The sequence below is a fragment of the Carassius auratus genome, chromosome 8, assembly GCF_003368295.1.
Source record: "Carassius auratus strain Wakin chromosome 8, ASM336829v1, whole genome shotgun sequence".
In the NCBI taxonomy this organism is placed as follows: domain Eukaryota; kingdom Metazoa; phylum Chordata; class Actinopteri; order Cypriniformes; family Cyprinidae; genus Carassius; species Carassius auratus.
Window position 1 is genome coordinate 13,234,033 of NC_039250.1, and position 21,596 is coordinate 13,255,628.

Sequence of the window (21,596 nt, forward strand, 5' to 3'; positions counted from 1 at the left end):
TGAGGGAGCGCCTATAGTGGAAAATGCAGGTTTTAAGAAGATGCTTAATGTAATTGAGCCCCGTTACAATATTCCTTTACGAGCCCATTTCAGCCAGACCGTAATTCCTGCTTTTTTCCAAAAAACATAAGTCCTATAGAGAACCAATTGAGTAAAAACACACTCAATATAAAGAGTTATAGTTCCATATAAAAAGTTACATCTTCGTATTTGTTCATAACTACTACAACAATATAACATTTTCATATTTTTTTTTTTATAAGGAGCTGTTTTTGTTTTATACAGTATGCTGCTAAGAAAACACCATAGAAGATGGGTAAAGAATAGCTCCATCATTGTTCAATTTAAAAAAAGAAAAAAAAAAGAAACATACGTTGTTAGTTTTAATAATTTTTTTTTTTTAAATCAAGGAAATGTATCTGCCAATTTTTTCTTTTTGCTGTATCTAAAACGTACCGAACCGTACCGAACCGAGACACCAGTGAATCGTATCGAACCGAACCGTTTTTTTTTCGAACCGTTACACCCCTAATATATATATATATATCTATATCAAACTGTGTTGTTTGCTGGAATAAATAAAGATCTAATCTGCCTACAATGAGCCTTTCACGTAGTTTGTAAGGTTTAGACTTTAAATTACATTTCCATAACAAATCCACTGTATTGCCACATTAGCTTCTGTAAAGTGAGGGGTGAGCAGGGGACTGAGCTGTTAGTCACAACCTCACCGCTAGATGCCACTAAAATTTACACACTGCACCTTTAATTTATTAATTAAATTTAAATCAGCTTTGTGGCTGCATTATAACCTTAGGATAATCATTTCAATAATTCTGCATCATCTTATCCTTAGTGTAGTTATTCTAAAAGAACAAAATGTTTAAAATGATATATCCTTTAAAGCTAGAATGATTTCTTTATTAAGGAAAATAAAGCAGTCTCTCTAGTAGAAAGAAAAGCTCCTCTCCTCTAACCCTTCTCATAAGTGAAAACAGCTAAACACCTCAATAAACATGTCTAGCCAATCTGCGCACATAATTTAAGAATAAACATAAAGTTGGACAATGTCACTGTTCTCCATCACCTTATTTTCTCCACACTTGGTGCCCTCATTGACCATGCCGGGATCAGGCACATCAGAGCCCAGGAGGAAGTCCACGCCCCAGCAGGTTGTGCCAGCGATGGGGGTCTGGATCACTGAGGGCTTGATGCCAAATATGACTGAGGACAGGACGTTCTCGCACTGCAGCTTCCCGCACATGGCGTTTCTGAGGGAATGAGAGTGTGTGTGTTCTTATGGGGGTGTGAATTGTAATTGAACTGTAAAGCAGTATATCTTGTGCTGTACCTGCTCTCACACTTCTTGAATCCGTTGGAATGGTAGCCACAGTTTCCAAAGCGATCGCCTTTAGAATTGACATCCTTAAAACACAGCTCAGGAGCAGCTTTAGCTTCTACACACACAAAAAGAAAGACATTTACAGAATAACGATTAACTTCTTTTTAAATTTATTTGTAATTTAAGAAAAACTACACAAAACATTTTTTTAAAGCAGGATAAAATAAATGAAAATATGTTACATTTTTTGCAATTTATTTTAAACATTTGGGATCAGAAAATATATATATATATTTTTGAAAATAATACTTTTATTCAGCAAGGATGCATTGGATTGATCGAAAGTGACAGTAAAGACCTTTATGATGTTACAGAATATCTCCAATGATCTTTTGAACTTTGTATTAAAGAGTCTTGAAAAAATCTTTCCTAAAGGATCATGTGACACTGAAGCCTGAGTAAAGATGCTGAAAATTCAGCTTTGATAACAGGAATAAATTACATAAATACATATAATCACATCATTAACACAGATGTTGTTTAAAAGTGTTAGAAAATGTACATGCCAAATAATTTTAACATTAAATACTGTCTTTTTTTAAGTGCCTTTTTAATGTTCCTTAATCATTTTGAAGTACTGAATAAACAATACTTTTACTTCTTATTCATCCCCACACTGTATACTCACTTGTGCCGAATATGGCCTTACACTGGGTGTCATAGTGCTGGCACTGGCCGTTGTAACAGTAAGCCTGGCCTTGTTTGCAGGGATGGCCGTCCTGTTTGAAGACATCATTCTGACAGAGTGCAGATGAGCCATTACAGTACTCTGGCAAATCACATTCATCCGTGCTGCTTCTGCACACTGTGCCACCAGGCATAAACTGACAGATGGAGAGAGAGAAATATTACATTTATTCAAATTCTGCATGAATTTTGCGAGCAAAAAGTACTACTGCAAAATTGTCAGATGGCATATATATGTATATATTAGCTCTGTCCTTGTGAGCTGGTTGATGAAGTGAAAATTGTATGCACAGAAGAAATATACGACCTAACAAGACATATTTTGTCTTTTCAGCCAGAACAAGTAGTCTTATAAAGCAGCATAAGGCATCTTCTCCTAGTGCAATTTTGGCATACTTATAAAATTATTTATTAACATTTTAAAATTTCTTTTCAACTTATTTTTCCTATAATATTTCAATATTTATTAATTACTTTTATCTTTTTTACATTTATTTATTTTTATTTCATATAAGTTTTAGTCATTGTTACATACATTTGCCATTTTTATGTTTTTTTTTTTATTCATATTTGTATTTATTGTTTCAATTTATTTTCATTTTGGTCTTAGTAATATCAGAACATCAACTTAAATTTAATTTAAATTAGAAACATTTAACATTTTCACTTTTCATCGAATATTTATATTTTATTTCAGCCGTGTTTCAATTTATCGATTTAACAAAAAAAAAAAGTTTTCGTTAACAATAACAACACTGCGTTTGGAGCAGAGCTACATTGTTAGAATAGATGTAATTACCCTGCAGTTCTTGCAGCAGACCCCGTACGCACACTGAGCACCTGACCTCAGCTTACACGTCTTCGGCTCACAGCACGGATCCTTCGCACACTCCTGAAAAATTCACATACAATACCTTCAGAAAATCTCTTTAGTTTTCTTTAGTGCTGTAACAAACTTTATTATATTGATTAGATAATAATAATAATAATAGTTAATTAGCACTATTTTGTTGATTCGTTGTTGCAGCCCTGATCTTTATCATAAGATCAATGGCTCAATTTGGTTACTAAATTAGACAACAACTACCACAATCTTCTAAAAAACGTGAAATCAGGACCAGTTCTCTTCATCCGATAACTAAACAAATCACAAGACTGGTCTGGAACCAGTCGACTCACTGCCTCTGATCCACAGTCGCACTCTTCGCCCACATCCACCAGCTTGTTCCCGCAGAAGGGGGCGCTGTACGCATCGTCCGGCCGCGGCGTGTTCAGCAGACAACGGCCGCCTGAGTTCAAGATCATCTTCTCAAAGTCATCAGCACTACAGCTGCTGAAGTTACGAGAACCACTGAGAGAAAAAGAGAGAGCATTGAAGGACAACGAAATGGATCATGGAATCATTTTTTAAAAGGGTCACCTGATGCAAAATATACTTTTAAATGTTGTTTGAACTGAAATGTGTCTTGGCGGTGTGTTTACACAACAACCCTTTAATTATAATCCCTTTCTCAAATCAAGCTGTCCACAGATTCTTGTCTGTGTGATGTCACACAGACCCAGGCTGCTCTTGTGATTGTTGATTGACACTGGAGTTTTATTACAGACTTGCCCTGAGTGATCTGTCTACAGTCCTCCATTGAGCAGATGTAGACGAGAATGACTCCCAAGCGATTGAAGTATTACTTTGTTGGATGTAATAACGAAAATAGCAATCCTCATTTACTACTGACATCTTATCCACTGAAGACGCAGTGGATTACTTTTTTAGATGCAGTGATGTACTTCAAGACATCACTGATTTGCTATGCACATACTCCCCAGGTCATTCCCTTCGATCAGCAGGCCAAAGTCTTTTAATTGTCCCAAAGACTCGTTATAAGATCTGTCCTTTGCGGCTGTTGCCCCCAGACTGTGGAACGCCTTGCCTTTGTTCCTCCGTGTGCCTGATTCTGTTGAGTCCTTTAAAAGGCAACTCAAGACACTATTATTCAAACAAGCTTTTAGTTGACTGGGCTTAAGTTTACTTTGGACTTTTTATTTGTTTTAATTCATTTGAATATTAATTGTGGTTGTACCTTGTAAAGCACTTTGTGATTGTATCTGTGAAAAGCGCTCTATAAATAAACTTTACTTACTTACTTACTTTTGTTTTTGAAGGGAATGTGCCCCTCTCCCCGATCTGCCTAAATGCATCTATGTTCACGCAAATCATTCGTGAACCAGCTTCACCTACAGAAGAAATTAGTATACGTTTTTTTTTCATAAATCTTTGCGAATCAGCTTTCTTAAAGGGGTCATATGGCGTTGCTAAAAAGAAAAAAATTTTGTGTATTTGGTATAATGCAAAGTGTTTATGTGGTTTAAGGTTAAAAAAACATTATTTTCCACATACTGGACAAAAATGTTACGCCCCTTAACATACTGTGATACTTGCTTTCACAACGTAACCGTCTCCACAACATAGCAGCGGTGTCAACAGCGAGAATCAAAGTATGCCTTCTTTCTTTGCGTGAGCAATCTTCCCATATAGTGATGTAGACATGTGGGGACTGTTAGAACGAGCTTTTTTAGGGGAGTGTGGTTAACTCTTTACTTTGGATCTCTTTGAATTCTTTATGCACCAAGAGATTGTTACACACCAAAGAGAAAGGAAAAAAGTTCCGCAACAAATTGTCACGATCATTAGATGGAGTGCCCATGAACTTCAGTAGAGGGCACTCCACTCAGGACCATTCCACCTATCAACCACCAGATGTCACTTGGACACTAGCACCTCTCATACTGTTGCACCACACCCGAACTACATTTGCCATGAGTCACTGCATCACAATCACCCTGCCACACCTGCACATCATTCATCAGCCAATTTCCTTGCCACACCTGCACCTCATTTACACACACATAAAAGCAGCACAATCACTCTCACTCACTGCGAAGTCTTGTTTAGTCTGTCTAGCATTTCCGAGTGGTTTCCCTTGTGTTTGGTTTTCCCGTGTCTGATTTTGGATTGTGTATTTTGACTCTGATTCTCTGCTGCCTGCCCCGATCTCTGCTTGGTTCTGTTTTCGATTCTGGTTGCCCCTAACATTCCTGATGCCATTCCTGAATTCTGCCTGTCTGACCATTCTTTGAATAAAGTTCTGCACATGGATCCGAATGCCTCTGACTCTTCGTTACACAAATGCAGTAGGGTTGCTAGGTTTTCATAGCAAAACTCGCCCAACTGCTATTCAAAACTAACCCAAAACTAACCCAATCTCTTTCCATAGGTTTCCCCTATTAAGTCACATTCCAGGGGCTAATTTATCTTGTTGCGAACATAAAAACCTCCCGAGGCAACAGTGTTAAAGTAGCCCAATTTGACAACACTGGAATGCAGCTAATGTTGACAGTAAAGAGCAGAGGTCCCCAAGGCCGGGGTTGTGACCCACTACCGGGCTGTGTTAGAGCTGCTACCGGGTCGCCAGTTCTAATTTGTTCTAATTATTCTGCATTTTTCGTTGTATGCAATATTGAGTAGCAATTTGACGATTTTATGTTTAATTTGCAAATTAAAAATTGCTCGGATCTGTCATATATTAGGGGTTAAACAGATCGCAGTTGATTCCAGCATTCAGCACGTATGTGATTTACAGTACAGTACAAGCAATATTAAACCACAAGAAGGCGAAAATTCAAATAGTTTCTATCACCCTGTTTTAATGCACATTTTGAAGTATTACATGTGAAATGAGTGATGGAAATGCCAAATTTGTTGAAATCCTTAAATTCGCGAAAAAAGGTTTTACTCTCACTTGAGGTGTTTTATTTTTTGTGCGAAAAGGCGAATAATTGTAAATGGAAACCTGCATGAGCGTTCAAAGAAGTAAAGTGACTTTGCGCTATGGGACAACATAACCTGACTAAACAGTGGACCGATTTAGTTGCACAGCATCTGAAATGTTGTCATAGTCATTCTGAAGTGCCAGAGAAAAAACTGTCAAAAGTATTTCTGTATAATTGACTCCCAGAACAGTCTACCATGACTGCGCTCCAAAACAGCGGACATTAACCTCCAAAAACAAGACCACATTTATTGTGTTTCGTCTGCTTACTTAAAGTGCAAGCAAATTATTAAATTAGAGAATTATTATATTCAGTGGCCTCGCTTACTTATATATTTTTTTGAGATATTTAGTGCCAGTTTATCAAGAAGTGACGAAAATTAGCAATTTTCCAATTTTGCGCACAAGTTAAATTTGCAAATTTGGATGGAAATCTGGCAACACGCTGTTCTCACACACAGCCAAAACAAGCATAGAGATGTGTTTCAGACATGAGCCATCATGAAGGTGAATGACAGCACATTATTATTGGTGAACTAAGGAAAATACACACATATGCACAAAAACACAAACAGCATTTAGATACTGGTGAAAGCCACTATTCAGCAGATACTTCATTAACAGTGTGTGCGAGTATCTGTAGCATATGAGGAGTAGATCAGAGGCATCATACCGAATTAATTCCAGCACCATGACTTCTGGAAAAAACCATGCCAACAAAAGCCATGCCTGCTGTTCCACCAAATTTGGATGGAAATCTGGCAACACGCTGTTCTCACACACAGCCAAAGCATGCACAAGCATAGAGATGTGTTTCAGACAGCATTGAAATGCAGAGTTGATTCCTTTAACACATCTCCCTGCATTTAAGATACATAGGCTATGCATAAAATTATGTTAAAAAACCTTCTCTCATTCTCCGTGCTTAATTTTTTTTTCTTGCTTATCCGAAAAATCATCCGATCTGTGACTCAAAAACCAAATGGTCCATCGAAACATATATAAACATATATAAAATTGAAACATATACATATATATATATATATATATATATATATATATATATATATATATATATACATATATATATATACAAATAAAAGAACCCCCCCCCCCCCCCAGACAGTCTGTTACAATATTTTTCCAAATGTAACCGGTCCATGGTGTAAAAAAAGGTTGGAGACCCCTGGTCTAGAGAATTGCTCGTCATCCACGGAAGAGAGGGGTGGGGTGAGCAGAGCTCATAAGCAATTAAAGGTACATTCACCGAAATGGGAAAATTGTAAGTATTTTACAGACTTTTCATTAAGCAACCCTCTACATTGTAAGTAAATCACTAATATATGCAACTGAATCTTCACTCTGGGCCACTAAATGAAGTCTAATATTAGCCAATGGCTAATCAATTCTCATTTTATTTTCCAAAGTGTGTGAGCTGGAGGCTAAGTATAAGTTTAGCACAGATATATTTTCACTCGCCGAACACTCTGACTGAGCGCTTCAGAGTTTCCCTCTCCATCAAGCAATCTGTGCTATTTTTCAGGTCATCTGAATGGATGTGCAATGCACGTGTATTTGACATACCATAAACTCCAGTGTGAAACGTACAACTCATTGCCGCTTTGTCTCTCACACACACGCTAGTGATGTGTCGTTCGTGAACGTATCGTTCTTTTTGAACAAATTTTTTAGGTGAACGAATTGCTCTCATTCAGGTAATCCACTGACTCATATTTCTTGTTCAATGAAATTCCTCCCTCCACAGCAGTGCAGCCCTGAACCGGGAAAATGGTTGCACTCACTAAGTGAACAAATCACGTTTGTGCCGAATTCTTACAAAGCAAAAACAAACTCTTCTTCAATCCATGAACATTTCTCTCAGTTAATGTGCACAATGTCATCTCACAGTCTGAAGCATCTGTCATAGCAAATCAACACATGCTGTTGTGGATAAAAACAGGTAGTCTGATAAATAATTTAATAGACACAGACGTGTCATGGATGTACTATAGTCCTTTTCCACGTCACAAATTGTGACATCAACATGATATATAGATTTTAAACCCAGAAGATAATACTCATTAATATTCATTATACAGCAGCTCATTAAACCTTATTATATACGTTTTATATTCAGATATCGTATCATTATTATCTTATCAGTATTTTTGTTATTTTTTCCTTTTTTACAGAAACACTGAATGAACAAAAAAGCACCACCATGAGTCAAATTCAAATATATCAGTCTGGCAAGTAAACAAAAAAATTTACTAGCCAGTGGCGATTCAATTGCCAAGGTGTCCGTAGAGGGTTGTTAAGACCATAAGGAATCATATAAACTTGGGCATCCGATGACCCCTTTAGAAAATAATACAGCATATTGAAATTTGTAAGACAAAAACACTCACGTTGCCCCTGAGTTCATAATGCAGTGCTGGACATCACATTTACAGTTTCGGCCATCATCATGGTTCATCCCAAGATTGTGACCCAGCTCATGAGCCACGATGGAGGCGAATGACAGCACATTATTATTGGTGAACTGAGAGGAAAATTCACACATATGCACAAAGACACAACCGGCATTTAGATACTGGTGGAAGTCACTGTTGAGCATATACTGATTAACAGTGTGTGCGAGTATCTGTAGCAGATAGTAGATCAGAGGCATCATACCGAATTAATTCCAGCACCATGACTTCTGGAACAAACAGTGCCAACAAAAGCCATGCCTGCTGTTCCACCAAATCCTTTATTTCTGTGAAGACAGAGAGAGAAAGAGAATCAGACAGGCAATTTCTACAGCACAGCACTATAACTGCACAGCATTGTTCATAGAACAATAAATATGACCAATCTAAGGTAGACACATAATGGAAAACAGGATTTTACCTCATATTTTAAAGACATACAATGCAAGGACTTTCTCCTTTTGGCATATATAATTTTTGCACAAATAATTTAACTAAAGAGTGTAACTAGTGCTAAAACTTCATCTGGAGGTTTGTTGAATCGCTAGAAGTGAAAAGAAGTGTTTACAGCTATGACTTAGTCATGAAAACTGCAAAATGAACATACTTGTAATGTGAGTAATGTCAGATGCCTGTTAAATATTATTTAATACTCCTCCTTCTCCCTAGCACACGTCCATAAACATTCAAGCTATCAAGTTATTAATAAACCACTTTTTAAAAAGCTAGGTTTGGGCTTATATAAAATTAATAATTAAAAATCTGAACTTTTTATTCTATGTCGAAGATACTAGAAACATTTAAATCTACTAAACCATGCTGCTGAGAAATGAATTCATAAGTTCATGAAGTGTTATATTTAAACAAAATGTATATGTGCAAAAAGAGCACATATGCAGAAAAGTTCTAATTCTTGTAAAAATCCTTCAACTCAGAAAGTTACAATTTTGTTTATGTACATGAACAAACATCTGATCTTGTGATGGTAAAGTATGGTGTGCACCAAGGCTCTGTATTAAGTCCTTCACCCTGTTCTCGCTCCAAATGCTACCTTTGGGTGATATTTTTACAAATGAATGCTTTATAATACAAATGTTCTCCTGACACACTTAAAAGCACTTCCACTAAATGACAATGGTCATAACAGAAAAAGCTCATACATGATGAGCTGTGCACTGTCATGGCGACGACGGTGAACCAGCTCTTTCTCTCTCCATTGACTAAAGCGGCCCAGCACCTCTCCAGCACCGCCATCAGTATTGATGAAGTTCTGCGCAGACCAGATCTCCAATCCCACCAACACAATACGGATATTCAGAGCAATGTACATCTAAGGGAAAGCAGGACAAAGAGATCAAGAGGGATAATCACTAGGCCTCTTAACAATCACCATACAGTGATGTAACTGGATGCATTTGTTGCATTAATTTTAAAATATTAAAACTTACACTATCAACATAGTTAGCGATTTGAACCACCTCCTCACGTACAGCTGTTTGATTCCCTTTTTTGTAGTTAAACTGTAAAAAGGAGAAAATATGAAACTCTAGGATGGGTTTCAGAAATTGGACAATTCTCACACCGATGCTAAAATTACCCAGAGGCAGAGGCAGTCGCACATTTTCATCCCACACATCTCCAACTGTTCAATAAAACTCTTCACACTTTCACTCACACACTAAGAGTTTACAAGCTACTACTGATTGATATTTCCCTGAGAGCAACATAACCATCAGACAATGGGAAAATGGTGAAAGATGCTGCTAGGTTTACATAACTTACTCTCATATTATCCACCACCATTAGCAGTTCCACATAGTGTGTCTGGTGCAGCACCGCTCTCTTTTTCTGTTTGGACAGACAGACATTTAGTTTTATTTTCAGCTGTGTTTGCCAGCACAAGCATTGATACTATAATGATCTGACAAATTAAAAATATTACAATTAAGTCTAACATTAAAAAAACTCTGATAATAATAATACAGCTTAAATAAAGGCACATAAATACAGAATTACTGTGGCTTAAAACTTGGTAAAGGATCAAATTGCTAAAATATAAGGAAGCCATGTTTTCACTTACACTTAAACACCAAGTTTTACTGCTTGAGAAAAAAAAAAACTAAGAACAAATTATTATTATTATTGCCTAAAACAATCTTACTTTCAAAGCACTTTGATTTAAAAACAATTCATTTTAGAAATCTAGTCATGTGAGTGTAGAAACTTTTAAAACACTTGAAACTGAACATAAACCATCAAGCACGAACACACTACAGCGACATACTCCCATGCACACATCCATTTTCCTTTCCAGCATTCACAGTTAATTAGCTGTGTTTTGAAGCTTGTGTAATTGCACATGCCATTTTTGGGATTTGGAATGACTCACCCTGATTAGATGGCTGCCAGATTGAACAAATGTGATGTTATGGATATAGCTGTCTGTAGGATGCCTTGGTGAAGCCTCGTCATCATGGTTATGAAAGTGAGGCGTTCCACAGTTGAGAGGTTCTGTCTTGACATCCTCCAAACGATACACCAAGTGCTCATCACTGGAGGAACCTTCCAATGGTTCAATACCGAAACTGGTGCCCTCCATGTGGATAACACCCCTGAGGTGCATACACATCACACACTTGCATATAAATATATAACAGGCTTGGGTAGACAAAGCTTTGGCAATCTACTACAAACTTTATTCTTTTTCATGAACTTTTTAAGTTTCCAATAAGGTTTATGGGTTTAAAATTGACTTGAAATACCCTTATGTTTCTATGTTTTCCAGGACTTTTTGATCCTTTTTAACTTTTGAAAGTTGTGATGAAATCAAAGCAACAACAGATATTTTCTTCTGTATTGTGATATATATTAAGGTTAAGGTATGCCATTTTCATTAAACATTACAATGTAAAAATTTAAATTAAAAGATTCATATTTTTCACTGCTTACATGTGTCTTGGATACATCATCTGAAAAGAATAAAACTATTGAAAAAAAGGGCTGGAAAAGTATTTATATTTTGATGAAAGCTAAAAGCTTAAGACAATAAAGTAAATTCTTAAGTGTGTCTGCAGCTGTAAAGGTTTTACAGTCTGCTTCTAATGTAACATTTCAGTGCACAATCCATTTAAAGCTTCTGTGATCTCACCTTAACCCAGAGCACAGGCTGAGTGCTGCAGAAGAGCCCTCCACATCCTCTATGTAACCACTGTAATGACAATGACCCTGAGAGAGAGACAGAGAGAGAGAGAGAGGCTTGAAAAGAAGCCACAGTAAATTCCACCAAGACACAAGAAGACATTTCAAAGCATTGACTAACAGCCATCAACATTCTCGCCATTAAAACCTGAAAGATGTCTGCTGACAGGGACCAGACTCCCTTTAGATGCTCCGTCAGCTTTACTCTAGAGCAATGGTTCTCAAACAGGGGTTCAGGGCCCACAAGGAACCTCACATTGATTTAAAACAAATCATACTATGCATTAAAAAGAAAACTACCAAGCTCTAAAATATTTTATCAGGCAGAAATGCAAGTAAAACAATTTTAGGAAACCTTATCCTTAATCCTTATCCATTAAATCACTAACACCTGGAAATGTATTTGGATTTTGTTGTGGACAACGAGGGGCCTTAAGAGTCAAAAAGGCTGAGAACCACTGCTATAGTTTATATATGAAGAATGACCATTCACTGTCCCACCTGCAACCAATCAGATTATATAAGCCTGTGAACTGTACGTTAGACATTGTCCTGCTCTGAGGGGCTCTGTTAAAACTGTGTCAAGCTGATTTACAGGGATTTCAAGGGGCTTTATATTATACACTTAAATTTAGTCCGTTTTAGCTCTCACTGCCACTTTGTCATTAGCAATTATCATTTTCTGAAAGCATAACACACATTAGCATGCATACATATGTATAACAATGTGTGACTGTTGTGTTTTTTTGTGTATGTGGCCACACATCAGACATTGAGCTGCTATATCAGAAAACCAAGAGCAGAAAGGTTTGATTTACATCATTAAGACTCATTGCTTTGTTTCCAAGCCTAACGCCACGAGAGTGATTTGAGTTGAACAGTAGAGCCGTCTGTACTCTTGTACAGTATATGTGTTGATTTGAGAAAAAAAAAATCTAGGCCACCTTATATAGCACAAGAATACCCAGGAACGTCTCATGTGATGGAGGCTTTTAAGCAGCATGATGGCTGATGTTGTGTGTCTGATGTAATGGAAATCAGAAAACACATCCTGTAGAAATCCCACCGGACATCATAAACAAGCGAGGGTCAGCTGACCCGCTGACTCACAGCCACTGCTTTCTGAACGGATGTATCTTCTCTTCAACTCTCTATATCTCCTTGTGAAAAAGAACTACACATAAAATGTTTCACATCTTAAAAGTTTTTTTTTTTTAACTGTTCTTGCAGATAATATAATATTAATGAACTAAAAGGCCATTCACATGTTCTTAGGAGTAGACTTCATGATTGTTTCTAAACACACTTAAGTAGACTAATAATGCACTTTGTAATAATGTCAAATACAATTTCTACTTTAAGTATATTTGCCAAATCATTGTTTTAATAATCTTAAAGTGCTTTAAAGAAGTCACTTACTTTTAATATGCTGACTAACATACTAAAGCACATGTAAAGGAATTGATTATAATTTTAGCGTCAGTGTGTTATTTGATATTAAAGTTAATATATATAAAAGAAAAGTACTAAATTACAAATTCAACATTACAAATTTAAATACATGACATACAAGTTTCAATAGAAACTATATTTTAGTTTATTATGAATATTTGTTGGTTCAGCAATATACTTTAACTATATTTTAAAGATAATTATTTATTAATTAATTAATTATTTATGTAATTACACAAAAAGATGTGTACGTAAATTTGAACTATAATACATTTTCATTTAATTACAATTACATTACATTTAGTTAAGTATATACTAAGCAGATAATTATATTATTTTAAAAGCATACTATGTCCATAATACATACTCTTTTAAAAAAAATATGCTTAAGTGTATTTCTTTATCACAAGAGTCTCCAGTCTGAGGCAGCAGCACTTTTCTGTAAAATAAGTTTACAAATCCACTCACGCTCTTTCCTCATAAACTGCCTTTTTGGCAGAGGGTCTCTCCAGATTATTGCACAAAAATGCCTAGCTGTTCGAATAGAAAACAGATGAAATTGACCACCTCACTTGAACTGGATGTTTACATTTAAACATGGTTTCAAGATATGAGAGAACAAAGCGTCACATCACATTAAAGTGATGTGTTTAATTTTTTTCAGTGTTTAAAATCCTTATTTTATGCTTTGTTTAACATGCAGAGACATCTATAAATAAATCAATCTATGGTTAATTTCTCAGAAATGTTTAAACATTTTATCTCCGTGGTGTACTAAAAATATAGACTCATTTGATAAAACATGTAATTATTTCTGCAATTCAGTTTGGTGGCGTAGAAATGGCGTAGAAATGACACACTTCACTTAAAGCACTTTTTTATATTAACCAAAAAAAGAGAAAGCATAAACTATTTCGCTTGAAGCACCTGACTTCCACATGGAGAGGAAAGCTGTAAAGCACATGACCAGGCATTAATCACTGTGCAGCTGTTTCCTGTTCTGTAACAGAGAACTGTGTCATCAGACTTTCACATCACTACAGTCTCAGATCAGCATTTTACCACACCCAAAATGTTTTACGCAAATCCCAAGCCGATAAAATAATTTCTTCCTCATAAATATCAGTTTTATATGGGTCTGAATTACAACTTGTCAAGTTCATTGAATGCAAATAAAACTGAAACTGAAATGAAGACAAAGAAGATGAAATTAAGTCTGTCTTAATGTAGACATTCCTTAAAGCTTTATTAAAACACTTGCAAATAACTGCACTGATATCCACAGACATGACAGTAGCTGCGATTCCATCCAATGCCGGAACAATTGCCGGAACACTTTACCCATGTATTTGCCGAAATGGCAGTGTGAAAGGGGCTATAGTTAATTTGGTGCCTGTTTGTGCTCTAAAGGGAGCCAGTTGATTCTATTTACAATGTGTTTTTGCAGCACTGAGTAATGTTGTCATTCACAGACACAGTGAAGAAAACAACTGGCATAGAAACAATTGAAATAGCAAGGAATGAGCAACACACTGAATTAAATGTGAAATTTTGAAAGACTGAAATACTATTTTCTTACAAAATTTTAACTTTGTTTTCTTTTCAACTTCAAAAAATATTTGCAATACCAAATGCAATGGCCACTCATTGGTGCTTAAGGTCTATCAAAGTCAAAATTTTCTCCATAGCATTCAAAACTGTTTTTGTACAGCAAAAAACCTCATGCTTGCAAATCTATTCATAATAACCAACAATGTAAATAAGAGATTCATTGTGCAGTGCACAGTGAACTGAAGTGATCTGCAGCTTTAGTGATTATAAAGGCACCGCTCTTGTTAACAACTTCATTTTTGAATAAAAGCAGGTTTCTCACGTGACAACAGCATTTAAAGAATCCACAAAATTATTGAGTCATCTCTGCATATTAAACTGAGATAGCTGAAACTTTCAAAAATTTTAGTAGGCCTGTAATAATTTATATAAAAAAATGCATTCACCTGTGTGGCATCATAAACGAGAAATAACACACTAGCTCACGAAACACTATTTAGATTTGTTCTGTTCAGACGTGCTGTCTTTGTGCATGAGTGTGTGCACACTAGTGTTTTGTCTCTTACACAGAGAGGATACAATAGATGAAAAGTAAAGCGGAGTTATTTTTAGACCAGTGCGATGACAATAATTTGCTGAACAATTTCCCATCATGCATAAGGCGACCACACAGCCCAGCATTTTCTCCCTGATTAAATCTACCCTGTCACCAAAAAGCTACCCATTTGCTATTGTGCATCAGTTCACAAAAGAAAATAAACATTCGCTGACATTGACAACCTAGTTTTACAGATCCTAGAATATTCCATTTCAATTATGCCCTGATCCAAGACAATTTAATCTAAAACAATGTTAATTTATGTTACTTTTAGAGCTCTCAAAGCAATAACAGCAACTCATAACTGATACAAATAGAGATGAACACTTTCAGTCTGAGATTTACAAGATAGATACGTTAGACATGAAGAGAAAACAATATATTTGATTTAAATTACTATTATTTGACGTGTTAAGCAACAGTTTGCATGAACTTTCATTTTCCCTGCATTAGATAATAAAATAAAATCAATTTCATATTTATTTTATATGAACTATAGAAGACATTTTAATATATTTGTTTTTTAATTTATCGTTATTGGTCAGTATTGGATATTTTATTGTGCATGCTATATATATATATATTAGGGGTGTAACGGTTCACAAAATTCACGGTTCGGTTCGATACGATACACTGATGTCACGGTTCGGTTCGGTTCGGTTCGATACGTTTTAGATACAGCAAAATGTAAAAACATCTCAACTTTTCAGAATGCCGCAAGCGCACCGCGGGTCATGTGACAAGAACCAACCAATCAGCTTCATCCTTTCCCGTAACAAGGTTGAGAGCTCAGCCAAGATGAAGGAACAGCTGATCATAGTTGTATATGGATTGCAATTTTGAAATAAATTTAGTAGCAGAGCTACTGCAAGCGATTTTTAGAGCTGCAAATCCATTTATCCTTCGCTGAAATTTCCGCGTCTCATGGAGAGAGCACGTCATTGTTGCTTAGCAAAGACAGACGCCTCATGAGCGCTTCTGCCCGAGCGCTTTGGAAAGGAGGATAAAGACGTGCTTAGCGTTTTCCACGCGTTTTTAGGAGCACCAGACCTGTTGGTTATTGGGGGATCTTCTCATTTCTAGTCTGTTAAACGCATTGGCTATTTTGCAACGAGCCTTCAGCGCGTACTGAGTGAGCGAGCGCCTGCTGAGTAGCCTAACATAAACATATAAGATGGTGTTTTTTTCTTCTTCGGGAGTGTCAGGGGCGTTGCCTGTTACGTTGTTTGGGTTATTGGGCTACCTTGTTGAACGCATATCATTATATTTCTATCTCTCTCTTTTTTTTTTTTTTTTCCAAATATAATTAATTACTCCAACGAACCGTTCGGTATACATAATGCGTACCGCGTACCGAACCGAAAGCGTCGTACCGAACGGTTCAATACGAATACGCGTATCGTTACACCCCTAATATATATATATATATATATATATATATATATATATATATCTCAGTTTAATACATTATAATTTTGTGATACCCAAAATTGGCCATTCTTTGGTTATATACCACAATTAGAAAATTGTTATTTGTTAAGTCCATTAAAGGGGGGGTGAAATGCTCGTTTTCACTCAATATCCTGTTAATCTTGAGTACCTATAGAGTAGTACTGCATCCTTCATAACTCCAAAAAGTCTTTATTTTTATTATATTTATAAGAGAAAGATAATCTGTACCGATTTTTCCCTGAAAAACACGACTGGCTGGAGGCGTGACGTGTGGGCGGAGCTAAAGAATCACGAGCGCCAGTAGGCTTTTGAGTTGAGAGCATGTGGAAGCTGTGACACAGATCCAGAGGCTGAAATTTAACAAGAGCAGCATCAGCAAAGGCGGTATGCTATGTGGTATGTACTGAAACTGTATATATTTGCTTAGCGGTTTTGGAAAATGACTAAGTTCCACTTTATGTCGTCTTTTTTTTTTTTTTTTTTTTAAGCTGTACATGTGGAAAGTGTAGTTTGATGACAACATTGCATGTTGTTTACTTGATGTGCTTACGCGCTGATAGCTAAGTTAACAACACAGAGATATTTGAAGCAGTTTTACTCACCGCATGCGGTTCCAACACACGATCGTGACTCTTTTTCGTTGGGACTGCATTATCCTTAAGAAATAAACGATGTGCAATCCGAAATGCAGGGAACAAACAAAAACACTTGCACAACTCCGTTGATGCTCTGTAAAAATAAACTCCATCCACTGGTCCCTTAATGCTGTTTCTCTTTTGGTAATCTGTGCAGGGTTGTCTTGCCCTGGCAACCAAAAACACACTTCTTTTGTGACTTTTCGCGATGTTCTCGCTCTGATCAACGAATCGCTCTGATCAGTGAAATGTCTGTGCTGCTCAGCTTCACTATATGGGAGCGCGCGCTCTTCCGGCAGAAGTGCCTTAGAACTAATATAAGGAAATTCCGCTCCATCTAACGTCACACAGAGCCATACTCGAAAAAAAATTTCCGAAACTTGTGACAAACCGGAAGAGGTTTTTTTGGAACAAAAATACTCCTTCAAACGTACAACTTAATTTTTTAAACTTTGTCCATGTTTAGCATGGGAATCCAACTCTTTAACAGTGCAAGAAACTCAGTATGCATGAAATAGCATTTCACCCCCCCTTTAAGTCCATCTCTTTTCGCAACTTTCAATTGAAGAAGCTCGTAGAAAGAAATATTGTCCATTTTACATCATAAAACAATAGATTTACAGTTGAAAATGACAAAGTGTTTTGACACCTTATGGCTAATGTGATAAACTAGCTTATAATTCATACTAGGGCTGCACGATATTGGGAAAAAATGACATTGCGATATTTTATTTTTCTGCGATAAATATTGAGATATGAAATCTAACTCTCATGCATGCTCTCTCTCTCACGCGCTCTCCGCGAATCACATTCGTCAAGGGCCAGGGAGCAGCTGGCCCATACAGTTAATGAATAACGGATCAACTACGACAGCCTACACCGCACATCCTGCGATGTGACTATCGTGGATTCGTACATCACGATATTGATGCTTAAATGACACATCATGCAGCCCTACTTCATACTGTAATAAACTGAACCTCATGCATCTTCTACAAATAAATGAAGAAAATCTAGTTTTGAGAAAATATCTTACATCTTTTACTTTTCAGATGTCACTTGGTTTATTATCTTGATATCTACTGTGATGATATTAATTTAATTTTACATGTAAATTAACTTTTAGGGGGCCACTGTACAGTATATGATGTGTTTCTGTGTGTGTTAAATACCCTGTGCCAAAAAATACGTAAGACTGGTACCACAACTTCCATCTAAGGACAACATAAAGCAGAACAGACTGCAGGATGACACACTCTTACTCAATCCATATAGGAGATGAACAGAGAACGAGGCAGTGCATGAGAAATCTTAACAGCACGTAGCACACAGCGACTGACTTCATTCAGGTCAGGGCTGGTGACTCAGATTACATCTCTCAGCAAACATTTATCTCTATATGTCAAAACTTCACTGGGAACATACTTCTAACTAACTTTTCACTGTTTCCATATAATTCTTTCTACATTCTTTTTCTATGAAGTTTCCTGCCTCTATCACTTGTTCTTACACTCATGTAAAATTGGATTCCAGTTAGTGTGAGTAATGCAGCTCTTCCCAGAAACTGCTCCACTGCTCTTGGCATCAGACCCTGTGTGAGTATTGTTCCTGAGGAAATCGCATAAACAGCAGACTACACCACATGATAACACATGACTTTTCGAACTGTTCTAACTTCACCTGTGCCGTTCTGTGCATAGAAACACCGCTAACAAGGTGAAAATAATGTATATGCAAGCCAAAAGCAGTTTTTAAAGCAGCAGCTAGTTCCTGTGGCTCAGTGGTAGAGCATTGCGTTAGCAGTGCAAAAGGTTGTGGGTTCGATTCCCAGGGAACATGTTAGGTAAAAATAAAAAATAAACTGTATAGCCTGAATGCACTGTAAGTCGCTTTGGATAAAAGCATCTGCCAAATGCATAGATGTAATATAAAAAAATGCTGGTTTGTATGTTTTTGGTCTAAAGGACAGTATTTGTGTGCCTGCAGTCACATCCTGTTTGTCTGAGCTCTGAAGTAAAACAAATATAAATTAACCAATCATCAGGCTGAAGGTGATGCTGAGTCGACATTCCTCAAAAAACAGAGTGGAAAATTGCAAAAGCATCTGACAGATATCTTACAGACAGCTGACATGGCTTGTTAAAGATGTGCTAAAACTGCCTGATTTACACTCTCTCCCTTGTTTTATAGAAACCAGGTGCTGGTGTGACTTTTCTGTTCAGTTTTTGTAAGTGTTTGTTGACTTACCATCATGTTTGGTCTCTCGGTGACCAGCGAGCCATCTTTGGCATAAGAGTACACAGTGAAATCCTCTGGAAGAAGCAATCTAAGGGCAAAAACACAACTGTGTAAGGATTCACTGTTGCAGGTATCTAACCCTTTAACTGTCACCCACATTTGTGAACACGTCTAAATTTTTTACTGTTTTGATCAAATAAATGCAGTCTGGAGAGACTCTTACAGAACAGTAGGTTATACACAAGCTTGTATTTCTGGCATATAAGATATTCCTGATGCTTTATAATGTATTTTCCTGTCATGTAAAACATCATATGTCAGGAAAAATCAGGTTTGAGCATGGGGGAATGTGGGAAATCTTGACAACAGCATGACCCTGCAACCTTTAGTCACAAGCAGCAGCAGGAAAGAGAGCTGAGAGGAAGTGTTGAGTAAAGTACTGTGTGTAGCTCTGAGAAACAGAGAAGATTATCATAAACTGTGTGTGAGTGTTTAAATTAAGTCATATTCTTTTCAGCACAATATCTCATGCTTTTGGTAAATTAGGCAGCATATCATTTGTGCTTCTGCGTTATATGCCTGGTGGATTGTACATTATGCTTTTAGCGCCCACAGAATGCAGGCGGGAAACAAATGTTAATAAAAAGGGATGTGTTCAGGGTGCATTGATTGCAATGGTAGAGTGATGCTGTTTTGCATAATTCCTTCAGTGAATCATGCACTAAAACAATGCAGACAGCATATCTGTGTATTATATGGAGGATGAAATCGAGGGCAGGGTGGGTGGGGGCTTGTTTTTGCTGAAGTGCAGATGTGGGGAATTGCAGCCAGCCAGAAAAGAGCAATGGAGAAACTCATTACTTACTTATGATTACATAATTCAAAATCATGTCTCTCTTCTAGAAGAATAATTTCATGTCTGATCTAAATTGATCTAGAGCTAGTTTCTTGTAAATTAAAAAAATTATTCTGATTCTCTCAATTATTCAGTGATATTTTTGTTTCATTTATATACTAGTAGTATTTATTAATGTTTCAATCGCATTTTAGTTTAGTTTCGTAATTTTGTTATGTGCACTTGTCATTAAGTTTTAATTCGTTTATTTTTTTGTATTTTTTTTTATTTTAGTTTTAGTTTTAACTTTTTTCAGTGCCATTTTGTACGTTTTTCATCTCATATATATATTCTCGTTTGTTTTGGCTTTATATAAATTAACGAAAACTGTTTTTACAAGTTTTAGTTTTAGTTAACAATAGTTAAAACTGCAAATGTTATGGCAAAGTCATTAATTACATAATAAATGAACCTGGTCTTATTATGTTTCTGTTACTTATGTTTCTCAAAGATTATTTGCAATTTAACAAATGAAGAAAAAATAAAAACCTGTAGCGACAACTTTGGCCACTGTTATTTTTTTCTATTTTGATCAAAAGAAATTAAAAATAAATTAATATATGTGCATAACAACAAAAACAAAGCAGCAGAAACTTTTTTTTTAATGGATGCAGAAATTTCGGAGGAAAAAAAACACCAAATATGACCAATATTAATAGCAAGTTAATAATATCATATACTACATTTCGAAGAATACAAACAAAATCCAATCCAAACCCAAACATTATTTCCACATTTCAGAAATTAAATGTGTACCAAATACAGTTTTAACATTTTGTTTGTCTGGCTTTTTTTTTTTTCAGAAATGATGATTTCAAGTTCCTTTTTTCTTTAGTTTACTGCTTGTTCTAAGATCCTGATCTGAGGAGGCCACATACTGTGTAAAAACGTATTATCTGTTGATGAGCTGACCTTTATTTCACATCTCCTCTGCAACAGACGGTGAGCATAGCTGGAAATTGTCAACTTTTCTGAAAGAATTAACCTGCCACAACACATTTAGCACTGGCTGTCAAACTCAGTGTGCTTTGTGGTCATACACTGTGTGTTATTTATATCCTACATCAAGAAGTGAAGCAATTTATCTTTGTTAATAATGCAGAAGAAACAGTCAAGCAACAGATAAGAACAGCAGTTTGTTTTGCCTCGTTTTCTCATTTAGACTACTGCGTGATCGTTGTTGCCAGGAA

At 36.3% G+C, this 21,596-nt stretch overlaps 1 protein-coding gene across 1 annotated transcript in view; it reads right to left on the reverse strand.

The window, feature by feature from the left end:
- The window catches only part of LOC113107334 (disintegrin and metalloproteinase domain-containing protein 9-like), a 42,333-nt gene that overhangs the window by 7,197 nt on the left and 13,540 nt on the right, over window positions 1–21,596 (reverse strand). Inside the window, exons 4-16 of the mRNA XM_026269760.1 lie at window positions 19,521–19,599; window positions 11,536–11,612; window positions 10,777–10,999; window positions 10,170–10,235; window positions 9,836–9,907; window positions 9,548–9,717; window positions 8,593–8,674; window positions 8,325–8,458; window positions 3,269–3,440; window positions 2,889–2,981; window positions 2,031–2,226; window positions 1,352–1,457; window positions 1,088–1,271 (exon numbers count right to left, since the gene is read on the reverse strand). Coding sequence (XP_026125545.1) covers window positions 1,088–1,271; window positions 1,352–1,457; window positions 2,031–2,226; window positions 2,889–2,981; window positions 3,269–3,440; window positions 8,325–8,458; window positions 8,593–8,674; window positions 9,548–9,717; window positions 9,836–9,907; window positions 10,170–10,235; window positions 10,777–10,999; window positions 11,536–11,612; window positions 19,521–19,599 — 1,654 coding nt within the window. The remainder of the gene's footprint in view (window positions 1–1,087; window positions 1,272–1,351; window positions 1,458–2,030; window positions 2,227–2,888; window positions 2,982–3,268; window positions 3,441–8,324; window positions 8,459–8,592; window positions 8,675–9,547; window positions 9,718–9,835; window positions 9,908–10,169; window positions 10,236–10,776; window positions 11,000–11,535; window positions 11,613–19,520; window positions 19,600–21,596) is intronic.